This window comes from Pinus tabuliformis, chromosome 7, assembly GCF_031772625.1.
Source record: "Pinus tabuliformis cultivar Carrire ecotype Pingquan chromosome 7, CPIR1, whole genome shotgun sequence".
NCBI classification, from domain to species: Eukaryota; Viridiplantae; Streptophyta; class Pinopsida; order Pinales; family Pinaceae; genus Pinus; species Pinus tabuliformis.
The window spans coordinates 747773466-747800626 of NC_142293.1; the positions used below are offsets into that span (position 1 = coordinate 747773466).

The 27161-nt window shown below is 38.8% G+C and overlaps 1 protein-coding gene across 2 annotated transcripts in view; it reads right to left on the reverse strand.

The window, feature by feature from the left end:
* Window positions 1–7408: 7408 nt before the first annotated feature.
* Window positions 7409–27161, reverse strand: part of LOC149249695 (SGNH hydrolase-type esterase superfamily protein) — a 249009-nt gene continuing 229256 nt past the window's right edge. For both annotated transcript variants that reach the window (XM_089458764.1, XM_089458763.1), the window contains exons 4-6: window positions 8580–8656; window positions 8095–8259; window positions 7409–8000 (exon numbers count right to left, since the gene is read on the reverse strand). In XM_089458764.1, the coding sequence (XP_089314890.1) occupies window positions 7835–8000; window positions 8095–8259; window positions 8580–8656 (408 nt within the window). In that variant the 3' untranslated portion in view covers window positions 7409–7834. The remainder of the gene's footprint in view (window positions 8001–8094; window positions 8260–8579; window positions 8657–27161) is intronic.

The following is a 27161-nucleotide window of genomic DNA, read 5'->3' on the forward strand; positions in this document are numbered from 1 at the left end:
GATCATAGCATAGTGAATGAAGCCTTCAAAAATATTCATGAAATTTTAAAGTGGGTTGCATTGGTGAAAGAACAAATATTGCAATACCCAAACATGCAATTGCTTGAGGACAAGCAATGTCAGGAAGGGGGGGATTGTAATGTCCTCTTCTAATTAAATGGCCCAAGGAGGAAAAAGTAGCCTATCTAATCCAATGGGCTATAGTCTTTTGTAAAGGGGGAAATCTGTTATTTGATGTTATTGGGGTAGCATTAGAGAATTTGGGGTAAATGTAGGGAAAATTGTTAGCCACTCAAACTCAAATTAGGAGGGAAGACCCCAAAGGGAATCTAAAAAAGGAGAGAGGATAATCATTTGTATCATCATGGATTGTTGATCTTTCTAATTTGTGATTTGAGGCTCTTAGAGGGCTTTATACCCCATTTTCTCAGATTGGTTTAGGTGGTGAAAGATTCCACCCTAGCCAATCCATTCTCTTCAATCTATTGACATAATTTCTGAGACTTAACTATGTGGCAGCAAGGGTTTGAGGCATTCACTGAACAACAAATTCATTTCTAAGGCAGCATTGTGGCAGCAAATCAGTTCTGAGGCAATTTATGAGGCAACGGCCCACCCCTAGGGTATTCTCAGAAGCATAGGCATTATTTGCGAAGTGAGCCTATTCTAAGATAATATCTAAGGCAACATCCAAGCCCTAGGGCATTAGTAGAGGCATAGGCATTATCTTGGCGGAGGAACCAAGTCTAGCACATTATTTGAAGCAATGACTACCCCTAGGGCCATACCTATGAAAGTGAACTACCTATGATGTCAAGGTAGCAATTTATCTAAGAATTTTTTTGTGACAACATGTACTTCTGTAATACGAGGTCAGAACCCCACCCTGTATAGCAGCAAGTTTATTTTTAGTTAGCGAAGGAAGCATATAAGGTTGTGGGTGACCCTATAGGTTTGCCTTAGATAGGGAATGGTCGTCCCTTGTAGCAACAGATTTTTGAGGTTGTGTTGGCATAAAAAGGCATAACGGGAGAGTTGTAAAGTTGAAGGGATAACAACAGATTGGATTTTGAGGAAGCTAGTGTTGTCAACAGTGTGGAACATCCACCGAAAGCGATTAGTGTGGTTAGGACAACAAGAATGAGATAGATCTCTATAGTTAAGTAAACTTTGTAGTGGCATTGTAAGTTTGTTGAATCAGCATTAGATTAAGAAACAGTTGTTGGGAAACCAATTGGTTGCTAAACCCTTCATTTGTACTGTTGTGTATTCAAGAAAACTGTTATTTCATAAAATTAATGAAATATTGTTATTTCATGTATTCATTAAAAAAACTAGCTCATAATCGTGCCCTAAGGGAAAATTTCCAAAGAAGATTATTACAGTGGTATGATTATTGCAAAATCTAGTTGGGGGGATTACAGTCATCCTAAAGAATCCTCAAAACTAGGTCAAAGTTGACCAACATCCTTTGACTTGGAGGTACTTTGGTACATGTGTCATCTGTTAATGCTATCAGGATGTTACAGTCCCTCATCGTTTCATCTGCTTAGGATATGTACTACTCTAAAGGGCCTAGATACTTGTGGAGTGGGTGCCCAAGGCCTGTGCTACAGTGACCCACCTGACAAGCACAAGATGTATTCTAATGAAAGAAACCATCCATCATAGACTAAGACCAATAATGCATCTAAGTGAACCAAAATTGAATTTCAAGGGCATATTAATACTTCAAATAAAGATTCCCTTCTGATATCAAGACCAAGTTCTCACAAAGATGTTTTCTCCCTTGGTAGGGGTGGCTAATGGTCAACCCTATTAGGTGCTTCTAGCCCTAAAGGGAAGGTGACATTTCCTTGGTCCACCCTTCAATTGATAGGTGCTAATGTACAATAATGTGGTAATGGAGAGGAGGAGACTTCATGGTCAAGTGCCATGGTCAAAGGGACCAGCTAATGGGGGTGTCCACATCCCAAGTGTATAGATGTGAGGAGGGAGCATTTGTGGATGCATGAGTTACTAGTTGAGCCTGATTTTTTCACCCCTCTTGTGCACATTTTACTTCTTGATTTTGCTTGCATTATCGCTTATAGCTTAAGGGTTAGAGCTTGCTTTGTATGATGTAGCAGTTTTATTACCCTTTTAAGATGAGTACGTTTATTGCTCATTGGGGTTGGTACATGCAAGGATTCCTTTTTGATGTAATGGAGCATCATGTGTTGAGGAACCAGGTGATGGCCATAATATGAGGGAGGTAAAGCTCATGCTAAGCACTTGCCCACGTGCTAAGTTTTATGTCCTGGCCATCTTTTGCATTTTGATTTTATTACTTTTGTTTCATTATGGCCATGATATGATTTTTCTCTTCTTTTAGCTACATCAACCTCCTAGGGCAAAGTTTTCAGGCCCTACCCAAGATATGTGAACATATGAGTGCCAAATCCCCAAGAACCAATTACAAGTTGCACCCGAATAATGGAGGTGAGATATAGGGTTTAGAATGTGGGATGGAAAAGGTTAAGTATTATACAGGGAGAATGGAACACACTATCTCAATCATGGTTTTCCAAGTAGTGCTTGTCCTATAACCCAAAAGGCCTTAAGGGAGGTCCCACTAGACTAGGGTCAAAAATTAACCCCCCAGGTAAAGTAAGAGAACAAAATTACAGTCAAGGTCTATCAATCTTCTAGATCACCCCATTATGTATACTAAATGTCCAAAATAAACAAGTATAAGCACCCGATTGCAAAATGATCAAAGTACCATTTGAATAGCAACCCACCTTCCTCCAAGTGTTAATGCCAAATGGTGAGAAGCACATGGTTGATGCAAATGGAAGAAGCACATGGTATATCATTGTCTAATGGTGGCTGGTAGGGGTTGTTGGCTGTCTGGTTAATTGGATGGTTGTCTGGTTAATTGGATGGTTGTCAAATGTAGGAGAAAATTCTCCTCCTATGGGGTTACCCACTTAGTGGGTAATAGTTCACATGCTTTCTATAACACGTAGAGGGTCCTCATCAATGATAAAAAGTTCTGAAGCAAAGAAATGCAAGCACGCATCATAGGTGAAAAAAATTGGAGGTTTGGTAAAGTAATTTTGGACATTCCTTGATACATAGATATCATAACTCCTCTTCTTGTTTATGTTGTGTAATACTTTGTCGGGCAATGTAAAAACATTACTTGTGACCTCCCGTTGCCATGAATGAGAACACCAACACTTTGGGCCAGAGCATGTACATCTTCTTAGAATTCAATTCTCTAGATGATATGCTCTATCGAGCATATTGTCACTATAACAACCAATTTGGAGCTTTTTGATATGGCAACCTATAGGAAGGAAATATGAATGGTCATGACCAGATTGTGTTACAAGCCTACGTAAAAATTTTACTAATGTGCACTCCTTATCATAGTTTTCAAAACCAGCCTTGCTAACCGGTTACTGGTCTAACCGGCTGATTAGCAGGCCCACCAGTCGAAACCGGCCAAAAAACCCGGTCAGAGGAGGCACTTCTCCATTTTTTGCCCTAAACCAGTCCTAACTAGCCAGTTTGATACAAATCGGCCGGTTCCGTCCTAAACTAGCCGGTTAGGAGGCACGCCCACCATGAGCCCAAAAAGCGACTTTTTGACTATGTTTTAGGGGTTTTGGAGGGAAACTAAGGGTGCTTTCCCTCCAAAAACACCCTCTCCAAGCCTTTAAGAGGCCCCTCTCCCTCTCATTTGTCTCACACATCTCATTTGGAGTGTTTGTGAGTTTTCTTGGGAGCTTGGAGAGTGTTGAGTTTTTGCTGGAGTAGTGGAATAGCAGAGTTTAAGCTAAGTAGTAGTCATCATGCCTCCAAAAGCCAAAGATACTGCATGGGCTCATTGTGATATGATTGATGGCAAAATGATCTGCAAATATTGCCAAAAATCCATTCAAGGAGGGGGTATTAACAGGTTCAAGCAACACTTGGCTGGGATAGGAGGCCATGTAAAGCCATGTGGAGCACCAAATGAAATAATAGGGCATATTAGGGCAGAATACCTTCAGAAATTTGAGACTCAAGTCACTGAACCAATAGAGAAGTTTGTGACTACAAAGTTTGGGAGTCGAGACTCAACCAAGTTTGATCATGATGACCCATGAGAAGTTTTAAGTGATAATGTTGATCACTATTATAGTATTATCATATATGTAGACTTGAGTCTTGTAATAGGCCACTGGCCCCATAGTTTGTAGGCTTTGTTTTTGCACTCTAGAGGCCATTTAGAGCCTCATTGCTTATGTATTTTGTCGATGATATGTATTGCACTCGGTGCCATTTTGATATATTTACCTTTACATGGTATATAAATGAGCAATATTTGCATATTTTGTCTCTATTGGCTTGGAATCATGGTTTTAAATCTTAAAAATAGTTTTTTCATTAAAAAATAGTTATTTAATGTATTTTTCTAAAACCGGTTCGTTTAGACCAAACCAATCCCGGTTAGACTGGTTTCAATCGGTAAACCGATTCATTAGGTAGACCGGTCCGGTCACCGGTGCCGGTTTTAAAAACACTACTCCTTATAGCAGCATTCAAATCACTTACAGCAACAAAGTAAACAATCAATATCAACAATCACAAATTAGACCCTTAATGCACGTCCTAGCCTGTATGGCAACCATTTACAAGTGAACCACTCCATTTAACTTTTCCGGTAAAAAAGTGAACTAAGCACTCTTGTATGGTTTTACATGCTACAAACGCCTAAACACGTCAAAACTTGTCTGCATACTGTGCCTTGAAGTCATGATTTTATTTCTGATAAATTTTTCGCTGCTTGAATAACAAGCCAATCTAATCCCTATAGTAGTAGCTTACCTAAGCAGCGATATATCCTCCATCCTTTCATTTGTACATTGTCCCAATGGCATTGATGCTTCTTTTGCTCGGTTGGCTAATCCCTGTAGTAGTGGCTTACCTAAGCAGCAATATATCCCCCATCCTTTCATTGGTACATTGTCCCAATGGCATTGATGCTTCTTTTGCTCGGTCTTTAGCAGGTTTAGACTTATTTAAAAGGACAATTCCACAGTCTAAACAAAGTTACCACAAGGACCAGACAAGTGAACCACTTTGTTGGCATGTAATCCTCCCAAAATCTTTCATTATACCGAAATCTCAAGCAATATCGTAGAATGATGTTACACCAACTCAAAAAATGTCTAGTGTGAAGGGGGGGTCATTTTGTCCACTAACTTTCATCAACGAATCTAATAGTGGCACTTTTTTATGGATGATTCAGCACCTCTTGACATCCTTTGCTAAAGGTCGTAGCAAACACACCTTTACCTTTGTTTGAATGCATGGATATTCAAACAAAGGCTCTTAAACCAACCTTTAATTCTCAAGCCAACTAAGATAAACTACCATTTGAATCACCTTTTTATCCAACCATCTCAGTACGACTTCATTTTGAGGAGCTCTCGTTTGCTTTATGGCAATAAGGATATTTCAATGCAAGGATGTGCATTAAAAGCTATGCCTTCAAACCTATTACCCTTGACCAACCTACCAGCACATGTGAATCCAATCTCCTTGAGTTTGCAGCAGTTGCCACTTGAGTTTTTAATTGGAATAGACTGTCTATTATGCATTACATTGTTCATGTGTAAAAATTTCTATCTGTAACCTTTTTCTAACCCTTGCATCACTACTTTCTATGTTGAAATGTGATCCTAAATTCCCTATACACCTCGTCCCTATAGAGTAAAACCCAAAATATGTAAGTGGTATTAGAGAATTCGACCCAAGCTCCTTTTTGTTTGATAGAATTGGCATGTGGGAGATTTTTGGTTTTGTTTCCTGCTTTCCTCCAACCACAACAGCTTTATTTACCTTTTATCTTGTCCTTGCATGGAAAGACACACATGAAGGAAAGCAGACCTTTTGACTCAAATTTATTGTTATAAGGCTAACATTTGTGCCTAATAGGTCGAATACCTTTTTTCTTTTGCAAGACAATAGAAAATATCGAATGTGGAAAATAAGAGGAAATCAAGTTTTTTATGCCTGACCATGCTACTGAGCAAATTTTTCCACCATTTGTACATTTCATGGAAAACACCCAAACTAGTTGCCACATGTCACCTCAAGAAACAATCAACCATATGACACTACTTTTAACCCCTCACACTCCCAAACACTAGAACCTCAAACCACACCCCCACTGGTTGCTAAAACCATGATATCCACCTATACTTCTCATACATAGAAACCACTAATTATAGGTATGCCCAAAAAGCAGTCTTTTCTTGAAAAATAAAAAAATGAAGTAGAAAAGATTAATCATGGCTAGATGAAGTATTAGCCTATCATTGACAAAAAAAAAAGGTGGAAAAGCAAGTAAAAGTGATTATCTCACATATGAGCGAAAGCAGTCTCATCGGACTTGTTTTTTTACGAGGATCAAGAATATGCAATCATCTATACCATATGTACCCCAAATCTCTTGATATGAGAAAAAAGCAAAACTACTAAAAATAACAAGTTTCTAGAATCTGATAAAACTAAGTCAAGGAGAGACCGTAATCAATGTTGATGCCTAGATGCATCTGAAATAAGACCAGTGTGATGGAATCTGACTAGATTTTAGCCCTCCAATTGCACAAGTGCTACTGGGGGTTAACAGGCCCTCAACCACATCTAGAGAGGAAACCTTGACGTACAAGTCATCTATGTTAAAGAACAAAAAATAATGCAATTACATCACACAGGGAGAGAGGCAGTCACAACCGAGAAAAAACAAGAGGTCATGTACACAATAGCTATGGAGCACTCTCAAAAACATTTCAACATCCAACAAAATATGAAAGGTCAAACCTTATTTATAAATAAAAGAAAATAAAATGCTCACTAGTTGGATGTCAAATTATGCTATTTTCAATGATCCATTTCAATAAGCATCTAACCAAGGAGGTCTCAATACTTGGAGGTAGTTGTAGTCACCTTTCCAAGTCAATTTTCTAAAATTTTTACTGGTTATTCTTTCAAACTGATTATTCACAAGAGAAAGCCCAAATTCTAGCAAAGTTAATGCTTGTTAATTACGTCCTTCAGAATTTTCACATATTTCAGCTTCCCCGAAGTACAGGTACAGGGACGAGCATTCTTCATATGTATTTATAATTGATACTTTCCAAACTATGCTCGTTCCTGACCTCGGAACTTTAAAATCTTAGTAAAAAATCATCCTAACTGCCTACATAGTGTTAATACTTATGAAATCCTTCAATATTCTCGATTTGACAAAACAAGAAAACAATAGCTTATACCTATAAGAGGCAACTAATGAGAGAGATTTAACAAGAATGCCACATTAGATCAACAATCACTAAAAATTTCTATAATAGTAAAAGAAGTAGCAAGATTGATAAGATGATAACTCATTTTTCCGCTGCCATATCATTTCATCACCAACAATCATAGTACTCTCGTTCATTTTCAAGTCGATCTGCTGAATATATTTTCTCACAGATCCTCGACATCTAAACAAAGAAACCCTTACAATTAAAACTATATCATTGTTAGTGGACAATAAAATTGTCATTGCCGTAAATACGGAAACAGGGGAATCAGCCCTTCCAGGCCAACCGTAGAAAGAAAACTATGAAGCAACTTCGACAAATTTAGAAATAATGTCAACGGCAAAAGTCATAGCAGTTGGAGAAAAAGTGCTATTTCGTTTTGCTTTGGAATACTTATTTTTATATATTAGCTACTAGAAAGTAAAATTGATCACACCATCATAATTGTAGTTTCATGAATGGCATACTGTGAGTTGAAAAATGGCCAATCATTCTCTGCCCTGGAATGATTTTTGTGGATCCTTGTCATCAATAATAGAATGATGAGGAAATTCATCTGGCATGTCAACGAAATTCAAACTTCTTTCACTGAGTATTTTGAGCAACTCTTCAAAGACAAGTGCATTACCCTCCGGAGTGAGGTGTAAACCATCACTGTAGAAAAGCAGCAACATTAAGAATGTCAAAGGGAAGTGCCATCTATTTAAAATCTATGAAATTGCATCCAAAGCTTTATACTATTGCACACCTCAAATATTTTTGTTGCCAGCCCACAGTTTCCTGCATTTTTGACCACAAGTCAATAACCGGAACCCCAGACTCAATTGCAACTTGTATACAAGATTTGGCATAAGTCCCCGCGGTTTCATTAGTTCGTTCTGGCAGCTCAACGGCATTCTCTCCATAGGTAGCTCTGTGAAAAGAAATTAGAAATTATTAAAACAATATCAGAACATTTCATCAACAAAATGGACAAGGATAGAATGGATAAGTTAATCCGTTAAAGCAATTTGCTTCTTCCTGTTTAAGTTACCAGTTGGATATTGATTTCTCGTAGAGTCAAATCACTACCCCACAAGACTATAAAATACAAAGTTCAGATTGTACAAGGTTAAAAAGATCAAATCCTTGACCATCCCAGGAAGTTGGTTTTACTCTGATTCTGTTTTAAATGACCACAAATTGAAGTAAAAGAACAAACAAAAACCTAGTTAATGATCTAAAAAGAGGAACCTTGCATACTGGCTGCGGCCATTTTCATCCACCGGGGGGGGTGTGATTAGCACTACCAGCATCGAGTCCGAACAATTCTACGACAAAAATAAAAAGAAAAATTAGCATATTAGTCTCTCTATTTCTATTAAAAGGAAAGTACTATTTAAATGACATTAAAACTATCGTGGCACACTGGAATGACCAGCAATCATTTTTTTCAAAAAGTTTGTATACCATACAATGAGGAATGTTGCTCTTTTAAAGTTTAAGCTTTCAAAGGGGATCATAGACGTTAGCTGCAAATAGATAATAGTAAATACTGTTAATGGAATGTAGGTATTTGACTAGGCTAGCATATTGTCTTAATTTTTCATAGGGCTACATAGTTCTTTGCTTTGATAATTGCAACTCTTCATTAACACATTGAGTTTACGGCGTACGCCATATTAGAACATTATTCAAATTTACATTATTATTCATCAGCATATGCAACTATGTAGAAAGAACAATATCATCATCATATATGAGTGGAATATAAAGGAATAATAGAAGAAAAGCATGCACACATAGAGACACTAGGATTGGTCGAATACCAGGGCAAACCCCACTACAGGAAAACCCTTAGAAATTCTTCTTCTTAGATCGTCATCAAATGAATCAGCAAAAGGGAGTACAATGATCCATATCTTCATCAATGCAACAAAACAACTAGAACATCCTTAAAATGACCTTAAACATACTTATACTCAAAGATCATGATTCTAAGGACGGTAATGCACTGTCACTAACTGCAGTTAACTGCTAGATACTGTTGACATTGCGTTGAACACTGTTGCATACTGATAACGCATCTTTTGGTCTCAGACGCATGCAAAGATACTGTGTGCGAGTGTCTAAGGCTGATTTGGATGCTCTCTGGAGAATTGGATGAGTGCGTTTGGGACCAAACAGAACTGTGAAAGCCTTAGCCTCCTAGACGCTCCCTTAGACACAGTGAGTGAGCGTCCGAGACTCTCCAGACGCTCTCAGGACCATACTGTGCCAACGTCCAGGGACGAAAAACTTTAGTTACGTGCGAGCGTCCATGACTCAGAAACCCTAGACACGTGCGAGCTTCAACCCTGTAGTTTCGGACCCTTTGTGCGAGCTTTCCTCCGTCAGACTCGTGCAAACCAAACAATAGAAGGTTGTGTCCAGATGAGCTTGAGGTCTCTTCTATCTATACGCTTTCGTGAGGGTCCAATTGATGTTGAAGCTGACCTATCCAATTATACATGTGCTTAGGGCCGACCTAGTCCAATATACATGAGTAAATAAATAAATTCAAAAACCAACTTCTTCTTGTCCAAATAAGGTGATCTTTAGGTTGATTTTGGTCCTCTCGAAAAGAGAAATCTATTGCAATAATTATCTTCATCATATGAGTTGTCCAAAGTGGAATTTGACAGCAATTGCATAATTTTAACACTCCCTCTAAACTAGGGAGAATTCCACCTGCCAATATCTATCCATCGATTAATATGTCATTCTAGTATCTTCAAGTGTCATCACATATCATCACTGATCATCTCTGTCATGCTAAGTCACCTGACACGGGGATTCGGGACACGTAGGATTTGGGATTCGTGGTGTCGGATTCGGGACACGCTGACCCCCGGAACAGGACACGTTAGGACACGTTATATATTATTTTATTAAAAAAAAAAAAAAAATATATATATATATATATATATATAAATTTATAATATATTTAAATATATATATATATATATATATATATATATATACATTAAAAATTAGATATTAGCATATTTCTTATACAAATTTTAATTTATATTGATTTCTCAACAATCTGAAGCTTCTTCAGGTAATGTATGTTGGTTTATCTAGATTTGTGTGCAAGCAAAATCTTGCTTAGCTTGCATGTCTGATGTCCTTCATATATTTCTGTATGGAACATGAGGGTGCCAAATTTGTTAACCATTAATCACATAATTTCAATATAAAAGTTGCCAATATTTATTGAGTTGCAGATGGGTGCCTGAAATTTTTTCTACCGAGACTCATTTATGGTTTAATCTAGTCAATTGGCAGAAGTTATTGCTTTGACCCACTTACCCAAAGTTTTGTATCTGTTCAAATTCATTAACTTCTAGTTAATTGGCAGAAGTTATTGTTTTGCCCTGCTTACTCAAAGGATAGTATCTACTCAGATTCTTTAACTTCTGATATGCATTTTTATCTATTGTCCCGCATGTTATCTTCTTATTGATATTTGATTTCAATCCATCCACTACAGATTCTCATGGAAACTGTTTTTGATGGCCCGCTTCAATGCCCGAATTCTGTTAGTTTCAACTTGCTGATTATCTTGCATCCTTTGTAGCATTATCCTATCTCTATGGTCTCTTCCTTTTAGCTCCTGTAATGACTGATATGGGCCAGACATATCCATCAAAATCTGTTCAGGATGCATTGTCACATTTCCCTTTGTTTCTCTTTAGCATTTGCTTTACTTTCATATTTCCTACCTCAACCATTTACCTGTTTTATGTTTCATGCTTTTTTTTCATGGGCTGTTTGCAAGGTTGTTATACATTGATGTCTGCTCGTTCTAATCTTCACCAACTTGGTATATAATTATATATATATATATACTAGTAACTTAGTAAGAGATTAATCGTGGGCTTGCCGGCTTGGTGGTATTCATGCTGGCGGCTGTACACAACTGAAAACGAAAACAGTGAATTGCAAACTAACCTGCAATGCGGTCCTCCTCGCTGCAACTGGTGAATCGGGTTTGCCAAATCGTTGTTTCAGTGTTTCCTTTGCAATTGCGGTCAAATGGGAGACACAACAGCGCTTTTTAACCTAGCAGCAGCCCGAAAAACTAACCGGAAACCAGGACTCGTTCTCAAATTTCGTGACACGTTTTCCCTTTTTCGAACACGCCCTGGACACGACGTGCCCCAAGATGACACGACGAATCCATGCAGAGTGACACGTGTCAGGACAGAATCGTGTCCGATTCGTCCGATTCGGGATTCGTCCAGGGTTTTGGACGAATCCGGTTTCATAGCTGTCATGTAGTCGTCATGCCCTAACCATCTCAAGTGTCTCATCATCACAAATCATCAATGTACATCTCGATCTCTCCCTTGCTTATTCTTGCTTATCTCTTGAATGTTTCTGCTCGAATTCTAAACATTCTTGAATCTAGAAGAAGAAGAATTTGTTACCAGAGGGGAGCTTAAGCTACACCCTCTATTCATCAGGTTACTACTCGGAATCTCTGCCAGCGAGCTACTACTCGAAATATCATCATCAATCATTATCGGAGAGCATATCATCAAGGAGCATATCTCAACCTCGAACCACATCAAGGAGCACATATTGACCCGGAATCTCATGGGGGAGCTATACATCTACAACCCCATATCAAGCAATAGGATATCCAAACACACAGGGGAGCACATCTCGACCCTGGGATCACATCAGGGAGCTCAATCTCAACCTGGAACCACATAGGGTTATCTCAACCCATCCTATTGCCTACTGATCTTCCCATCGATGACCCTGAATAGTCATGTGGTAGAACACCTGCATCATAATCGACTTGGGTTGTACACCCCAAGTACACTCTCAACTCGTTGGTCAAACAAAGAGAGGTATTCCCAACAAGCACTGCTTGTGGGTATGATGCCAACTGGGATACACTCTGTAAAGACCAGACAAGGGAGCAGCATTCTCCGACCCTATGAAGATAGGGGAGCAACATCTCTAACCCTATGGGTGACAGATAGGGGTCATACCCTATTTTCCAAAGTTCCCTCAACCCCGGGAGCCCTCTATCTCAATTCCTCACACTAAGAGCTCAGACAGGGAGGAAGAGTTGGCTCAATGTCCTCGACTAGCGATGCTCTCATCATACTCAAACCTAGTATCTACTTGTCTCAATAACAGTTTTTTCCTATTCATACAAGACATCAAATCAAATATCATGTTAGATCATAAATAATCATATAAATCACAAAAGGATACCATAATCATCCTCCCTCTCAAGGAGGTGTCAATCACAAGCCTAAGCTTGTCTCGAATAGCTGCATTGTCTCAATATATGGAAGTATCTCAGTCCCAACTATATATATGGGATTCTTTGTCATCACTATGTATCCATGTCATATTCAGATCCTAATCAGACGGATCTCTAAGGAGCTTCTACATCTCGCCTCACAGTTAGACATGATAGCAACATCATACTCAATCTCTGTTGAGTGGAAAGCTATGGACATTTCATCAATAATAATATCATGGCATATCTCATATTAAGGGAGTGCTCATAAGTGTTCATCAACAATAATCTCTATTAACAACAATATATCCATGTAGTCACACATATCATAGGAGAAATATTTCAACCTCAAAGGTAGAACATCTCATGCAAACATTTCAAAGGATGTCCGGTGGCAACTCTATGTGAATGAAGCGGCTCAATCATGAACTTATTCAGGCTCTATGCACATCAAGTATATATATGTACGGATGGATGTTCAAAGTGGAACATCAATACTTCAATCATATGACGGTTGCCAAGTGAAGTTCAACAACATCTTGAAGTTCAAATCAGAGTGTCCAAGGTTTTGCATTACCATTTTCCAATACTTCTGCAATAGCTTCGCAATATGGATTTTCTTTTTCAAATTTCAAAAATCGATTTATCAAGTCATGATACATCATTTCGAGCTTCAAAAGCCACTCCCCCTTACTTAGATCATCAAAGACTCATCACCTGTCAAAAGTAGACCATCAATATGTAAAACCAAAATCATAATCAAAATCGAAGCCATACCTTGGAACTCAGCATCTTGACTTCATCAGAAAACTATCAAATATGGGCATATCTGGATCGGGGAGCTTGCTTCATGCAACTCTTTCTGCAAGCATAATGCCTTACTAAGCCAACATAATCAGCCTTACATAAATCAATGTTGTATCAACAAAGTCAACTCATCAGAGTTTAGAAGTCAGATCAAAACTATTATCAAAGTCATCAATATCACAGTATCAATTCTTTCAACCAGGTGACAGGTAGAGCTCATATCAAGTCTTGACTTCATTTATTATCATGCCAACAAGTCTATCATCTATCATGCAATATCAATCCAAAACTTCATCAAGTCATTCTCATAATCATAATACAAGTCATTTATGTCACTAGATGCAAATGCATACACCAAGGATAAGTCATGCAGGTTCCATCTTCATACTGAATCACAACTATCAATACTTCAACCATTGTGCTAGGAACAAGGAGGCCAATACAAAACCATTTTTTTGAATACTCACATAAGTCATTACTATGCCCACATAGCATTGATATCAGGGAAAATCAACAATCGTCAGATCAAATCATTAGTCATCAGGTCAAGTCCAAATTTGTTATCATAGAGAGATCTATAGTCCAAAACATATCTCAATCATCAATTCTAAGTCATTGTCAAGCATCATGTCAAAGCTCCAAACACAGCTCATCTATATCAATCAGCAAAATCATGTCAAACCCTTGTAGCACAAACTTCAAACATAATGACATATCTATATGTATGTATGTCCCAATCACCTGCAAACAAAAGTTCAGTCTTCATGTTCAAATTATGGCAAACATTCAAGTTTTTCTTGCTTTCAGACATTTTTGTTATCTGTACTAACATCTTCCAGGGGAACATCTAATTTTGTAAACAATACTTCATTTTTTTCTGTGATCAACAATTTAACCTAACAGCTTCAAAAATCAATTTACAGTGGCAGAAGATGTCAAATATACTTTGATTCAAAGTTCAGACAACTTCAGAAAACTTCGGACACTCCCTTCAAGTTAGTATGGGAGTGTCAACTGTAATTAAACCCCTGGCCACTCCCTTCAGGTTAGTATGGGAGCGTCTTTAGCTTCCTGGATGCTACCTTGGCCTTAGAATGCATGTGTCCAGGGATGAAATCACCCGGTTCTATGCCTGCATCTGGAACAGAAACCCTAATTTTTGTACAGGCTTCAAATCTGAGACTTTGTTGCAATTCAATAATGTCAAATACATATAAATCATACTTCAACAGTAAAGAATGCAAATAGTAATGTGAGTAAGAATCTTGGGAATAGATTCTCCCTCTGAGTAGGAATCTATTTCATTCATCTTCATTCATGTCACCAACCTGTCTTTACTAGAGTCATGCAACAGCAAATCTGTTAGATCATAAACTATCAGCATCATGACATCAATCTTTCATCAAAGGTTAGACTTGAAAGATTAAGGCAGCAAACAGAGGTGACATCATATCTCAAAGGTTATGAACACAATAACATTTTCTATTAAGAGAATCCATCAAGTTAGGACATTCAATTTTACCATATGCCATCAAGTCATGACCACAAGTAGTAAGAGATCTAGAATATCAATCTCATAGTTATACCTCTAACACCAAGGTTACCATACATATCATGATCAATAGGATCAAGTTAGGTCATTCAATAAAACTTTACCAAAACAACGAGAGTGTCAATCTCTATTAGCTTTCATCATGCTTATCACAAGCAGTATCAATAATATCATGTATAAGAATAAATGACCTAACCTTCTATGTGAAATCCATCATGTCTTATGCACGACAAGTATCAAGAGTATCATCTACTAGAGTCAAGATGCTAGCCTTCTTTATAGGATCAAGATATCCAACAGATAGATGTTAGCCAAACATCAATGTATCAATATTAGATAGCCTCATATAATTCAAGAAGATCAAAATGTTCAACACCAGGTGCATCATTTCATCATAGGAAACATAGATCCAAGTCACTTTCATATGCATGTATGAGCCATTAAAGAAAGAGACATTCTCATCATACCTTAGGGCTTACCTAGCCATCAATGTTATGTTGAAATACAACATACCATGCATACCTTGTGGTATTCAAATACCTGTGCACATTTTCATTAGACATAGGCAGCTTGAAGTACTTTTGTCATCTTTTCATATAGTGCCTCTTAACCTTTTCTAGCTCTAGCCATCTTTCCTACATTTCAAATGATCCTCAAGAAGGATTCACTCATCACATCTTCATCAAGGAAGTTAGAAACATCCATATACTAAAAAACAATAAACATAATAGTCTGATCCATAAGTCTAAACAAAAGTAAGAGGCATCATAAGTCAAGGAATACTTGTCTTCAATGAGAGGTGATCCTCTCCCTCTAGAACTAGCCATCACCATCCATAGTCCAAATTGTTCCCTTTAATCAGCCAACCAGGCCTACTAGGGATTATCCTATGTAGGGCTTCATCAAATCTTTCATAAGTGCTTGAGCCTCCTCACATTGACCATGCTATATCTCATGTCTTTTCCTTAAACCAAGGTTTTCTTTCCAACCCTAACCTCATAGAATCCATCAAACCCTAGAATTCTTTTAGGTCTCCACCATTCTCTTCTTGCTTCCATCAATGGTGTCATTATCGGGGTGATATCCATGGATTTTCTTCAGCCCAGCTCTAATACCATGTTAATTTTTCATAGGGATACATTGTTCTTTGCTTTGATAATTGCATTTCTTCATTAACACATTGAGTTCACCCCATAACATTATAACATTATTCAGATTTACATTATTATTCATCAACATATGCAACTATGTAGAAAGAACAATATCATCATCATCTATGCAGCGGAATATAAAGGAACAATAGAAGAAAAGCATGCACACATAGAGACACCAGGATTGGTCGAAGACCAGGGCAAAACCCACTACGGGGAAAACCCTTGGAAATTCTTCTTCTTCTTAGATCATCATCAAATGATTTAGCAAAAGAGAGTACAATGATCCATATCTTCATCAATGCAACAAAACAACTAGAACATCCATAACATGACCTTAAACATACTTATACTCAAAGATCCTGATTCTAAGGACTGTAATGTACTGTCACTGACTATAGTTAATTGTTGGATACTGCTGACACTGTGTTGAACACGGTTGAACATTGTTGCATACTAATAACTCATATTTTGGTCCCAGACGCATGCAGAGATACTGTGTGTGAGCGTCTAAGGTTGATCTGAACGCTCTCTGGAGAACTGGATGAGTGTGTCTGGGACCTGTTGACCCTGCCACCTACACCTACCTACAAGTCAATAAGAAAAGCCTTCAACCCCACAAGGTGTGGTTGGTGGCAGGGAACTCAGAGAAGGGGTTGTCACACTGATCCCGACTCTCTCCGTTTGAGCTATCTCCTATGTTAGCTAAGGGGGGTGGTCCCTAATGAAAAGTTAAGTTAAAAGATGTGAGTTTCTAGGAGAGTGTTATAGTGAAAATGGATTACTTTTAAAGATTTATGAGCAAATATGAAGTGAGTAACTTGAAATAACAATGTCAATCATTAATATGATTAAAAACCATAAAACCAGTGCCTTATAAGGAATTTGGTCAACAATTTAAAGATATATTTGCTCAAAGTAAAATGCAATGCTCTCAAAAGAGAAAACAAAGTCACCCTGAAATGTAAATAAGAATTGTTAGCACAAGATATATAAGATACAAAATGCTTTTGAGATAATCAACTTTATAAATCAAAACATGTGAAACATATCTTGCCAAAACCCAAAAATTAGTAATTAACTTGGAAATGTAAAAGAAAGGAAGAGCTAAACCAAGACATCAATATGCAATTAGACTTGAAACATGAAAAGAAAACACTTGTTTGAAATGATTACAATACTTGCTTTTGGAATAGACTTTGCATCTGAAAATTCAAATCATCAAGAGACAAGTAAAGTAAATGTAATGGAAAGTGCTCTTGGTTAATTTTATTAATTAGCTCTATAACAAGATTACAATTTAACTCTTCAATCCTCAGACCTCACCCTCGCCCAATGATATGGATCTCACAGTGAGGAGTCAATAGAGGAGTAGAGGATCCCTAAGATGTTTACTTCAACCAACTTATGTTGGAGGTAAAATTTTAATGAGACTTGGGGCTTTTTTCACTAAAATGCCTAGATGAAATGCAAATTGTGTTAATTCCCCAAATTAAAATAATGATACATGCAAATGCTTCAAATATATTGATTTGCAATGCTTGAGAATGAAATAGTGTTCAACATAAGTTGCAATTATAACTTCAACTAGAGGAATAAAATTAGCTTACAAGTGTTGCATGTGTTTCATCAATGAATTAAAATGATATAAGTAATTTGCTTGAAAGTAAAATTTGTTTCAAATAGACAATGACAATAAATTGCTCCAATATTCAAGATAACAATGTAGCATAAAATTGAAGCATGTATTCAAGTGCTCATGAAACAATTTACGAAGGTAAATGGAAACAAATCAAAGTTTGTTAAGGATATAAAATGCTTGCATGTAACAGATGAATTGCCCAAAGTAAAGTGTAAGCTTGTAGCTTCAAGCAACAATGAAATAGATAATGCAAAGCTCAAATGAAATTGTAACAAACTTTAACTTAATGAGATGTGATAGTGAGGTTGTGTTAATTCCCATTTAAAGCATGCATGTAAGTGAATGAAGTATGAAATCTTAAACCATGCAAATGTCAATCCACCCAAGAGAAGCCTCCCTCTAAATGGGGAGACAGGATACCATGGGAGAAATCCTAAGCTCCCACAAGCAAGTTAGATCTTTTATTAATATTACAATGAGAAGAGGGCCCTTCAAAGTTCTCAACTATTTTTTTTTGCTTAAGCAAGAATCGTGCCTTCTCATTCATTAAATCAAGCAAAGTTTACAATATTTACGTCAAGCCACTATGCAGTGTGGACAGAAACTAAGCCTACCCTCACAAAAATATTCTCCCAAACCAAAAGAGTAGATACAAAAGATAACCCACGGGGTACCTTCCCCTGACAAAGCCGCGCCAACCAAAACCCCACATGCCTCTAAAACACCACTGTCCAAACTTCATAAGTAAATCATCGTCTGAGATCCATATCGCACTGAGAAGAACCGCGGAGAATAACCCCCGGACCCCACCAAACCGCACGTTTAATCCCGATTGTTGATCTGCCTACTCCCATCGAACGGCAGAACAGCAAATCGCGCGGCCGAAAAGATCAGACTATAGTGTGTGATACCTTACGATTAAAACCGACCGTTGATTTGCCAGATCCCATCGGACGGTTGAACTGTAATATCGCACAGCCCAAGTGATCGCTCTTTAGCGTGCGATGAGGGTGGTTTCCCGACCCTGTCCTCATCCACGCGTCAAGAGCTGTATGGAATCGCTGCCCAACGTTCAAAACTGCCTTCCGTAAGAGAGCAGTGCAATCGCACCAAAACCGCTTTGGAGGTAGTTTAGTGGCCCGCCACCGAAACTTGTGAAAAATTTCCCGCCGACTATTGTTCCAATCTTCCTCTCTGTTGAAAGAGAAAACCTTGCGCCTAACTCCGAGATTGTGCAGGGAAGAAATTCCCCCAGAAGCAGAGGCCGACTCTGACCGATCTTCCTCCATAGTCTTACCAGACCCAGAAAGAGAAGCGAGCCAAAAACCAATCATTGCTATTTAGCTTCCTGTGTTTTGTTCCTATACACCTCTTTGTCCTCTTCCTCCTGATTAAAGCAGAGCTCCTTTAGATTGCTCGGCGGCATTGCAAGCCAGTTCATCCAAACTCTATTATCCGTACACCTGACCCCTTGGTTGGCCAGAATATCAGCCAACTTGTTGGCTTTTCGACGCACATGGTTGAATCTAAGAGTGCGCAGTCCCTGAAGATGTCCCTGAATTTTTTGGAGAACCTGTATTAGTCTCCAATGTTTTGAAACTTTCTCCGGCCCTGTTCCATGACTGATTTTTTTTGCTACGTTGATGACTAACACTGAATCAGCTTCTATTATTACATTTTGGCAATTGTTCTATTTCAGAAATTCCAAGCCTTGTTCCAATGCCATTAATTCAGCCATGTTGTTGGTGGCTTTTCCTAGATGCCCATAGAAGAGGGAGATAATGCTTCCGTTTTCATCCCTAAGCGCCCCTCCAAAGCCTGCTATGCCCGGATTGCCCTTTGAAGCCCCATCTATGTTATACTTTAAAAAGCCTTCCGGGGGAGGATTCCAGAACTCCTTACCCGGTTCCCTCATGTTTATTTTCCTGTCTATACCTTGCAGACTCAGCCCCTGCATGCCTAATTGCCTGAGAATTGATAACTCTGTGTCTGAGGGAGGATTTTTAGGGAGATCCCTGACTGTAGTGCTGACTGTCTCCTTAAGCTGTTTTGAGATTTGCTCCAACACTCGAAGAGCGGACCTCTTCTCTTCTTTGAAAATTCTTCTGTTGCGCTCTTTCCACACATTCCATATGATGAAACTTGGTAACAGAGCCCAGGCTGAGTTAAGAATTTCATGTTTCGAGAAATTATTCCTCCAATTGGTCAAGGTATTTGTGATGCTGTCTTTGTCTCTATCCGACTATCTGAAGATGTTGGCGAAGAAATCCCATAACGTGGAAGTGAAAATGCAGCTATTGAGAAGGTGTTCTAAGGTCTCCTCTTGGCCTTTGCAAAGCTGGCATCTGGAGGGTCCCAGAATACCTTTCTTCCTGATATTATCCCAGGTTAAGATTTTTCTATGGTGAACTAGCCACATAAAGAGTTTGATCTTCATCCAACCCTTGTGCCTCCATAGCTTCTGCCAAGTTCTATCCGTAGCTTGGGATTCCATCCCAAGGAGAATCCCTTTAGCTTCCTTAATGTTAAAGTTGCCTTCGTTGTTACTGCCCCATCTTAGTTGATCCTGCCCTTCTGTCACTAGTATCATCCTCTGATCCAACAACCTCTTAAGGGTCTCTGCTTTACTGTTCAGGTTTCTATTATCTCTAACTTCTATTTCCTTCCATATTCTCCATTTTTCTGTGTTGTGAGAATGCTCCCAAAAGTCCTTGACTTTCCTTAATCTTTGTTTGTCTGTTTCCTGTTTGAGGCCTGTAAAATCTTCTGTCAAAAGAGTTGGTTCTTGTTGCCATTTGTCCTCCCAGAATAGTGCCAGGTCTCCATCTCTAATTTCCCAGAAACAATTTTTTTGGACAACCTCTCTGTTCTCCCAGGCCTTATTCCAAATGTGCGAGCCCTTTATATATCCAGACATTCTTATGATATCCTGAGGAAGCCAGGCACTAGCATATTTTTCCTTCCAGATGCTTGCCCATTGAGCCTTAGGATCCTTCACCCATCTCCACCAAAGTTTGGCCCCTAGAACCTTACTTAGAATTTCTATATCATCCAATCCGAGGCCTCCTTGTTTCTTGGGTTTACAAATCTTATCCCATGAGACTAAAGCCCATTTTTTCCTTGTTTCCTCTTTGCCCCAGAGAAAATCTCTTTGGATGTTTCTAAATTGCTGTAAAACTCCTTTTGGCGCTGGGAGAGCTGATAACATGAAGACAGGGATAGCTTGTAGCACAGCCTTTGTGAGAACCAGTCTACCCGCTAGATTTAGAGACCTGTTTGCCCATTTCCTGACCTTGTCTTGCATCTTGATGATTAACGGTTCCCATATGCTTTTGAGCATAGGTTTAGCCGTTAGAGGAACTCCCAAATACTTAGAGGGGAGAGAGTCTCTTTGAAATCCAAGGATTCTAGAGAAGCATGTACATAGTTGATCCTTGGGTTTGCAGATCCTCAGCCCACCATTCTTCGATGTTACTGAGGAATTCTGGGTGAGAAAGCCACATATTTTCAAATCTGAAGGGTCTATTTCTTGGGGTGCCTATTCCTTTGATTTCCATTTGAACCGGCTAGTGATCTGAGCCTCCGAAGGGAAGAATCTCAACTATAATTTCCTTATCTATAAGCATGAGATCCTCAGATATCATGAATCTATCTAACTTGGAGGCTACCTGAGAGTCACCTCCTTGTTTATTGTTCCAGGTGCAACAACCATTGTTTGTCTCAATATCAACAAGGTTCATGTTTTCTGAAAAGATTTGGAAGGCTAAGGAATCTTTATTTAGAGTTCTTGTGCCTCCTTTTTTTCCGATAGAGATATGATCATATTGAAGTCTCCTCCTAGGACCCAAGGTAGTCCCGAATGTCTGGCTTTTAGATCTACCAGGGAGTCAATGAACTTGATTTTGTCATCTAACCTTTTAGGGCCATAAACATTCATGACTAGATAAGTTTCCCTGTCTCCTACTGGCTGTATAACAACTGATAAATAATTCCTAGAAGCCTCCGCATCAATAATACCAATTTTTTGGGGATTCCAGAGAGTGAGGATGCCACCTGATGTATTTTTTGCTTTAACTTCTAGAAACTCAAATCTACTGAGCCATTTACTATGAATTTGCCTTAGTTTCTGAATGGAACATTTTGTCTCTTGGACAAAAATTATGTCTGGAGCTTCCTGTTTCATTCTATTATTCATCATTCTCTGTTTTCTCTTGCTACCCAGCCCTCTAATGTTCCAAGTTGTGAACTTCATAATTAAAGATTGGTAAAGGAGTAACTGGTTAGGTCTTTCATCTTACCTGAGTTCACCATAAGCTTTCCGCATTCCATTAGTAGCTCGTTTTGTTTTTTCCGACCTCTTTTTTTCCCTGGAATTCTCGGTGCTAACCCCGGAGTCATTTTTGCTGCTTTCATCTCGTCACTGCTCTGCCTTTCAATGTTCTTAACTCCCTCTAAACCCTTTGCCTGGGTTTTCCATAAGAATAGTTGTTGAATCTGATTGAGCTCTTCTTGTGGTAGTGATTCTACCCCTCCAGTAGTTCCCTGAGCCAAGAATCCTTCTAGATCTAGGTTTTCTCTGTCCAGAATCTCCTGAAGCTCATTGTCCTCCATATCCATATCACTCTGGGTCATATCCTGATCCATTTCCAGCTCTGATTCATTCAACATAATCCCCTTCTGTTTTTCGTTTTCCTTTGTCTGATCTCTTTCTTTCTTCTCTTCCTTCTTCTCATTATCTTCATTCATAGCTTGATCTTCTGCTGTTATTTCGTCCTCCTCTTCAAGAACTTGGAACTGGTTCTGGCTACCCGTTTTACCTTCAGCCTGATGTTGTTTTGTCCCTTTTTTCCCGCTTTTTCCTTTATGAACTACTTTGTGAAAGCTCTCTAAGTCTTTCTTTGCGTTCATCTTGCTTTTGTTCTCTGCTAGACTGAGGGGGCAGTCTCTTAGCAGGTGCCCATGTTCATGGCATCTACGACATCTAAAAGGAACATGTTCATAGTCTACTGTTTGCACCCATTCCTCATCAAAAACCTCCAAGATGACTTCATCTGGGAGAGCTCCGGATAGATCCATTTCAACACAGATTCTAGCAAAAGAAGTGTATTTTCCCCTCCTTGTGGCTTCAGAGGCTTTAATAAATCTTCCTAATTTATTGCCTATGGCCGCCAGGGATTCAGCTTGCCAATAGTCAAGGGGTAGAGAATAGAGTCTAACCCAAACCGGAACCGAAGTAAAAGTTTCCCGCTCTGGAACAAAGTTCATCGTCCAGGGTCTCATATAGAGCCCTGCTGCTGCATAGAAGTAGGGCCCGCCTTCAAACACGTTGTCCTTATCTTCAATGTTAGTGAAGACCACAGTGAAAAAACCTTTGGACCCCAGATGTAGGTCAATGCTTCCTTTGGGCTTCCAGTGGTATCTTATCCATGTTTGTAAAGCTTTTTCAGTGGGCCATAGCCCCATAAATTTGCATATGATTGCGTAAGTCTGCATGTGCTCTCTGTGTTCCTGCAGCGCTGGATTATTTAAAACTATTCGAGGAGTAATTTCAGCTCTGGGTTCGCACTAACTCTTCTGATTTTTGTCTTTTGTTACCTGTATTTTGTCATTTTCTTCCTTGTCCTTAGTGCCATCCTTCTCCTTTGCTTTGGTGTTTTCTGATTCCTTTTCCCTGTTATTTCTACCTTCCTCCGCCTCACCATTTCCTTTCTCTAGAGACCTCTTACCCTTGTTGGCCACTACCTCCTTGTAGGAGGGAGTGGAGCTCCCTCCTCTGCACCGATCCATGGCGAGAAACTCGCCGCCGAAGTTGTAAACCCTGGTCGCCTCTATCTCTGCTCCGCCTCTGTCCAACTGACAAACTTATCATCTTCAAAGTTCTCAACTATACTTCAAGGAGAGTCCTCACAATAATTTCTTGAAACATGGACACTAGACCTCCTTTTTTGAGAAAGTAGTGACAAGATCTCACAAAACTTATGCAAGGGAAACAAGGTGTGAGTTTCCTCCAAATGCCCACAGCTTAAAGAGGAAAATGGGCAGCCCTCTAGTGAACTCGACTTGGCCAAAATAAGCCTCAAAAGGGCTCACGACATCCTTGGAAATCGAACCCCAACACTTGCCAAAGGTCCTACAAACACTTGTTAGATGTTGCGGGAAGTTTCTCTTCAAAATCTGCCACACAAGAGTTAGCAAACAATCCAAACAATGGCTGCAAAATAAGTTAAGTATTAATGGAAAAATTAGCAAGATAAAATGTATATGTACAATTATAATTTACAAAAGGCTAAGCTAAAGAGTGAGAGTAAACTCTCGGTTTTTCTTAGCCATCTTCAAGCTCTTAGATAGTAAATGAAAGAAATGAAGTACAATGTTTTTTAAAAGAGATTTAAATTTAGAAGTTCTTGGCTTGTGTACAAGCTATGTGCCAAAATCCCTACAAAACCACTTTGTAAGATAAGACTATGAAGGTTCAAAGAACAAATGAGATCTCCTTTAAAAATGTATTAAGAGTGGGTTGGTCTCTCCAAAGACTTCCCCTCACGCTTGATTCTTTAATCCCAACAAGATGTTCCCTCTACAAAACTTCAATCAAGAATTAGTTCCATATAGATTTAGCAATAAACAATGATAAGAAACCCTAGAGATTTATTTAAAACCAACTAGAGCATTCTATACCTAGAGCATACTTCTAAATCAAATGTCAATGCAAGATAGCTCTACATTAACAAATCTACAAGAGCATATAGAAGCAATTAGATCAAAGCATGAGTAAAAGGAATTATACCAATGCTCAACAATTCATCACACTCGAAAAGGAGGAACACCTCATGAATGAAACCCCAAAGTCTTTATTGATATTTCTGAAAGTGTACAAGGCAGTAGCGCTTCCACAAGCACAATAGCTAGTAACAATCTTATACAATGTGAGAGCCCATAGCTCTATTATATAGAGAGTTGGGAGCAAATCCCAATGAAGAATGACAATGACAAATGGCATTCGAGCCAATCCCAATATAGAAGTGATTAAACAAGTGGCATGAAGTGACAATCCCAAAGAGAAATTCGAATTTGTTGAATGGAGCTCCAATACCAAGTGTAAAAATCAAATTCTGCCAAATGGACATCATTTTCTTCTTCCCTTATGTGCCAAATTCAAATTTTATAGTGGAATGACAAGTATATATGGGTGGTAACCCATGTGGGGACAATTTCCCACAAAAATCTCCACCAAATATTTTCCCAAATCCTCCCAAATGTGCATTAACTTCACAAATTCGAATTTCCAAGCAGCTTTTTCATTTAATGCCAGAAATTCGATTTTATTTTAGCACGTCCTTTCCTTGATTTTAGGAGTCCACATGGCCTTGGAACTTCACTTTAACTCCTCCATAATTTTCCACCTCATTTAGCATGTGTGGATATTTATTTTTCTCCATTTATTTAATTTTTGGCTTAATTAATTACCAGATTTCCCACTAAACTTAGGAAAAGTGGGTTTTGAGGGTCCAAAACACATTATTAACCCCTCAAAGTGTGTTATAGTAGAAATATGAGGGTGAGAGGTGTAATTTTGATTACTCATACCCCATACAATTTCTCTAGACTACACTTATTACAATTTTTATACAATTTTTTTTGCAATTTTTGACCTGCAGAAATCTAAAAAATTAAAAAATGACTACCTAAACCTAACCAAATTCCACAAAAACTTTTGTGTGATCTAGTATGGTAATATACATCGACTTTAGACACTGAGATGTGTCAACGGCTCAACCTTCAAACCGTCACCCCGGCTTTGGGGTAAAACGTGAGCGAAAAAACCTAAAAAATTATCCGCCTTTGGAAAAGAAGGGATAATTAACCAGATAAAAAAAACACTCCATGGTGTACTCGTTCGCTGATTAAGTCCCAACATCCTAGGCCTGTTACAGACACAAAACTCATCATTACTAGTATCACTTATTACAATTCCCCGTAAGGTGTGGAATCTGGGTACAAGAAAGATGATGAGAAAATAGAAGTAGAGTTAAAAAACTCTGTTGACTAACGATATCTGATGGTACAAGTGTCCTCTGGATCATCCTTGGGCATGGAGTCTTCATATAATCATCAGGTGCCACTCCAGTGGTCAACAGGACCAAACAAAATTGCGAAAGCCCTAGCCTCCCGAGCGCTCCCTTAGACATAGTGAGCAAGTGTCTGAGACTTCCCGGACTCTCTCAATGTTGAAAGAAATGTAACTAGATTCGTTCTTCATAAATGTACTTTTGATATTTGTATTTATTCAAGAAAAGAAATATTATTTTTATAATACATGTCAATGAGTTTCTTGCTTATTGAAATAGGTCTAGCACATGTTAAAGTGTTATAAGTGAGTCAAATAGTCAAAAGAAAATATTGAAGACCTTAAGGGCATGTTGCACCATGTATATGTTTGTATAAGAGTCAAAGAATACTCCTCCAAGCAAAGTCAAGTCTCCTCCAAAGCAAAGGCACCATCAAAGAGTCTCCTCCAAAGCAAAGACACCATCAAAAGAAGCCAACCGAAGCTAAGACATCTAGTCAGCCTACAAACAGCTAGTCGACTTTCTAGTCGGCCTAAAAGGAGGGACAGTTCTCTATATATAGAGGCTGTCCACTCCACTATAACGTCAAGCAATCCTCTCTGAAATCAGCGAAGTAAAGGGACTAGAAAAGGGTGGAAAAGAGCGAAGGAAAAGGGTCTCCAAGTGCAGCGAGGAAGAAGGGTACACAACCGAATTTAAGAGGTCTATTCTAGGGCAGCTGCAGTCACACATGCGAGGAAACAGAGGGTTGTCACTGCGGTTATGACAACAGCAACTCACAGTCATCTATCTCTCTTTGTTTGGGGCTAAATCTAGGCCTACAAGGCCTCCTACTCAAGTGTAGAAGAAGGGTACTCAAGCGAAGGAGAGAAGGGTATACAACATCAAGTAAACCTCCCACACGTGCGAGAATCTAGGGCTATTGTACAGTCACTTCAGTCTACACCTACATCTCAAGAAGGATTTCATTTGAAGGAAGGTGTCTACATAAGTGAAGGATATCTCTAAGTATAGAAGAGAAGCATCTCATCTAGAGCAAGTGCAACAAGGTGTACCAACAGTTGAAAGAAGAACGAAGTGCCAGAAGGAGGAGGACGAAGTGTCGGGGAACGAAGTGCCGGAAGAAGTGTCAGGGAACAAAGTGCAGAAAGGAGAAAGGACTTGACTTGTGCTTGGAGGAGATTCTAGTTAAGGGTCTAGGATTTGGCATTGATCAATAAAAAGCTTCAATAAGAGAAACTTACTAAGGGTTTTTCCTCTCAAGAGAAGAGAGGTTTTGGCCTTGGCAAAGAGCCAACATCTTGTGT